General features: G+C 54.9%; 1 protein-coding gene across 1 annotated transcript; it reads left to right on the plus strand.

Annotated features, from left to right (window-relative positions):
- The first annotated feature begins 581 nt into the window (after positions 1-581).
- Positions 582-3,464, plus strand: LOC109765986 (calcium-dependent protein kinase 2). The gene is made up of 8 exons (XM_020324758.4): positions 582-1,505; positions 1,627-1,770; positions 1,860-2,012; positions 2,114-2,229; positions 2,323-2,490; positions 2,586-2,713; positions 2,811-2,910; positions 3,006-3,464. Exons 1-8 carry the CDS (start codon positions 854-856, stop codon positions 3,099-3,101), a joined length of 1,557 nt encoding a protein of 518 aa, XP_020180347.1. The 5' UTR covers positions 582-853; the 3' UTR covers positions 3,102-3,464.
- The last annotated feature ends 478 nt before the right edge of the window (positions 3,465-3,942 follow it).

Here is a 3,942-nt window from a genome sequence, read left to right on the forward strand (position 1 = left end):
TAGGTAGATTTACTTTTTTATTCCTAGGTCAGCCACTGTCCCAAACTAAACACAGTACTTTCCATAAACCCAAATGATGAGTAGCTACCGCTAGGTACGAGCACATGGCAAATCGAATGTTTTTTATGGCAATTCTTATGAAGCAAGGATGACAAGTTAGTTGACACACAAACGTCAATTTTTTGTCAAAAAATAAACCGAAGCACGAAGTTGCCATGCTCGTCAACTAAAGTTGCCATCCTCGCGTCACTAAACTTCTTCGTAAAAGCCTTACGTGTTCGTGTCCATCCACTACCTCGGGCTATAGCGAAAACGGATCAAATGCCAAGTGCGTTGCCGCTTACTTTTGGTTCACTTTGCCCTTCCTGCATCCTCCCCCCTAACTGAAAGGGGTTGAGATCGTGTCATCGTGTGCAACCAGTGGGGCGCAGCGCAGCGACGGGATCGGATCGGAGGTGCACAACAGGTGATCATTAGCCAGAAAAGAGCGCACGAATCAGTTGGACTTGGAAAGGGCTCGAGTCCCTCTGCATTTTCCTAGCCAGCTTTCGTCAACCCGCGCACGCACGCACGAGCAGGACGAGTCTCCCAGTTTTCTCCTCTCCTCTCAAGGAAGGAAGGAAGAAGAAAAAGATAGGACACGAAGGCATTTGGTTCCAAAACGGGGAAGGCAGGCTACAACAAACACAAGGAGAAGGAGGGGAGCGGGCGGGGAGGCCGTTGCGTTTCCCGCTATTTCCTCCTTGCCCACCGCTCCCTATACAACCTCCGCGGCGGCTGCGTCGCCTTCCCCCCGTGAGGCTCCGCATCCCCCGCATTCTTGACCTCCCCGGCGCCCACCCGCCGGCTCGCCATGGGCAACTGCTGCGCGGGATCCGGGGATGCGGAGCCCGCCGCCGCCGCCGACCCCTCCACGCGCCGCGCCGGCGCCTCCGTGCAGGCCGGCGGCGCCTCGCCCTCCTCCGCGCCCGCCCAGAACAAGCCGCCGGCCGCCATCGGCCCCGTGCTCGGCCGCCCCATGGAGGACGTGCGCAGCATCTACACCGTCGGTAAGGAGCTCGGCCGCGGCCAGTTCGGGGTCACCAGCCTCTGCACGCACAAGGCCACGGGCCAGAAGTTCGCCTGCAAGACCATCGCCAAGCGCAAGCTGTCCACCAAGGAGGACGTGGAGGACGTGCGGCGCGAGGTGCAGATCATGTACCACCTCGCGGGGCAGCCCAACATCGTGGAGCTCAAGGGCGCCTACGAGGACAAGCAGTCCGTGCACCTCGTCATGGAGCTCTGCGCCGGCGGCGAGCTCTTCGACCGGATCATCGCCAAGGGCAAGTACACGGAGCGCGCCGCCGCATCCCTGCTCCGCACCATCGTCGAGATCATCCACACCTGCCACTCCCTCGGCGTCATCCACCGCGACCTCAAGCCCGAGAACTTCCTCCTGCTCAGCAAGGAGGAGGACGCGCCGCTCAAGGCCACCGACTTCGGGCTATCCGTCTTCTACAAGCAAGGCACGCACGCACCCATCCACGCGCGCATGCATGCATTTTTCTTCTTCTTCTTTCCTGTCCAAGCAAAATAGCCGTTTCTTCGTTACTGAAGAAAGAATTCTGGCGCCATTGTTGGCTGCAGGGGAGGTGTTCAAGGACATCGTGGGCAGCGCCTACTACATCGCGCCGGAGGTCCTGAAGCGGAACTACGGGCCGGAGGCGGACATATGGAGCGTCGGCGTCATCGTCTACATCCTTCTCTGCGGTGTCCCTCCCTTCTGGGCAGGCGAGTCATCTTCTAATCTAATTAATCTCCCCCTAATAACAAACAGTCTAAACGAAACGCATCAATTAAGAATTTTTTTGGTGTTCCAGAATCGGAGCACGGCATCTTCAATTCCATCCTGAGGGGGCAGATCGACTTCAGCAGCGACCCATGGCCACGCATTTCGCCCGGCGCCAAGGACCTCGTCAGAAAGATGCTCAACTCTGACCCCAAGAAAAGGATATCAGCCTACGACGTCCTCAGTGCGTGCCCATCTCTTTGCCTTTTTATCATTGTTTGCAAGCAGTTTTATTTACGTATTCTGGATTTAGATCCAATGATATGCTGTTGCTTTGGTGTTCAGACCATCCTTGGATCAAGGAAGACGGAGAGGCGCCTGACACGCCGCTGGACAACGCCGTCATGAACAGGCTCAAGCAGTTCAAGGCTATGAACCAGTTCAAGAAAGCTGCGCTAAGGGTTCGTCCGTGGTTCTGATTTACTATTCACGAACTAGCAGCAGTGCACAACTGAACCTCCATTTTCTCAACTGAACGGATCCATTGCATGCAGGTCATCGCCGGATGCCTGTCGGAGGAAGAGATCAGGGGTCTCAAGGAGATGTTCAAGAGCATGGACTCGGACAACAGCGGCACCATCACCGTCGACGAGCTCCGGAAGGGTCTGGGAAAACAGGGGACCAAGCTCACGGAGGCCGAAGTGGAGCAGCTCATGGAAGCCGTAAGAGTCTCTATCTACATATATACATTTGGCCGCTTAATTACTACTCTAGGTCCAAGGAACGGCGCGTTTTGAGCTTTAATTTCCTGGTCCAGGCCGACGCCGACGGGAGCGGGACGATCGACTACGACGAGTTCATCACGGCGACGATGCACATGAACAGGATGGACCGGGAAGAGCACCTCTACACCGCCTTCCAGTACTTCGACAAGGACAACAGCGGGTACGTAACCTGGCAAGTTCACATTCTCTCCTCATCGACAGACATACACACTAGTGAACTCACTCATTCTTGGCCCTGCCATGGCTGCCGCATGCAGCTACATTTCCAAGGAGGAGCTCGAGCAGGCCCTTCGGGAGAAGGGGCTCCTGGACGGCAGAGACATGAATGAAATCGTGTCGGAAGTCGACGCCGACAACGTAATTAACGAGTGTATTCTTTGTTGATGGTGGATGCATGGATGCGCGCGTGCGTTGGCCAAATGATGGTCTGAAAGCTCGTCGTGGTTGTGCAGGACGGGAGGATCGACTACAGCGAGTTCGTGGCGATGATGAGGAAAGGGGCCCCCGAGGGGGCCAACCCCAAGAAACGGCGCGACGTCATGCTATAGGAGACGGCGGGTTGGTGGAGGAAGCCGGCGGCCGATCGGCGACAGAACAGCAAGCGATCGAGCGCGCGTGCGAGGCCGCTCGCGACGACGACGACGACGACGATGAGCTCGTGTACATTTTTCACACAAGGGGTCGAGTAGCAAATGTTCATATATATACCGTGGGATTGGGAATCGAAAATGTTCGTACGCTGTCGGGCGCTCATCTTCTTCTTCTCTGGTTCTGCTGGTTCCCTTGACTTGTTAGTATGTATACATCAGTTGAGTAAGTTGGACATTTTTGAGTCTGGATTTGTACGCGGTTTCAGGCTTGAAAATGCGCAGGTATGTAACTTGAGTGAAGTAACGGGTGTGTTTTTGATGTGTCGCTCGCCTGCAAACTCTATGGCTCGCGGAACAGTGTGAAGCAGTACAACTGTATAAGCAGGCAGTTTACTCGCATGTAGAACATGAACGCAGGATCAAAATCAATGGCCTGAACGAGCTCGGCTCGTCGGTGCATACCTCTCTGTCTGCTCTGCTATTCTGCGGGCCGATCAGGCTGCCTGGGGAGGGGACACCTGAGCTGCCCATCACAAAGATCGAGCTCCACTCGAGACCCGCCATCAACCATGGTAAAGAATTGGACATGCTGGAGCGCCTAGCTCACGCCAATCATATTGTAGTGAAAAACAACACAGGAGAGGGTGGGTCGTCATACATCGAGAGAAAAGGCTCATGGATACTTAGAAAAGAAAGAAAAGAAGCACAATGATTGTTAGATCAACACATTAACAAAGTTTCTCAAAAGTGATGGCATTGAAACTGCCTTTTTTTTTGCGGGTCGCATTGAAACTGCCTT

This window comes from Aegilops tauschii, chromosome 3 (genome assembly GCF_002575655.3).
Source record: "Aegilops tauschii subsp. strangulata cultivar AL8/78 chromosome 3, Aet v6.0, whole genome shotgun sequence".
In the NCBI taxonomy this organism is placed as follows: Eukaryota; Viridiplantae; Streptophyta; class Magnoliopsida; order Poales; family Poaceae; genus Aegilops; species Aegilops tauschii.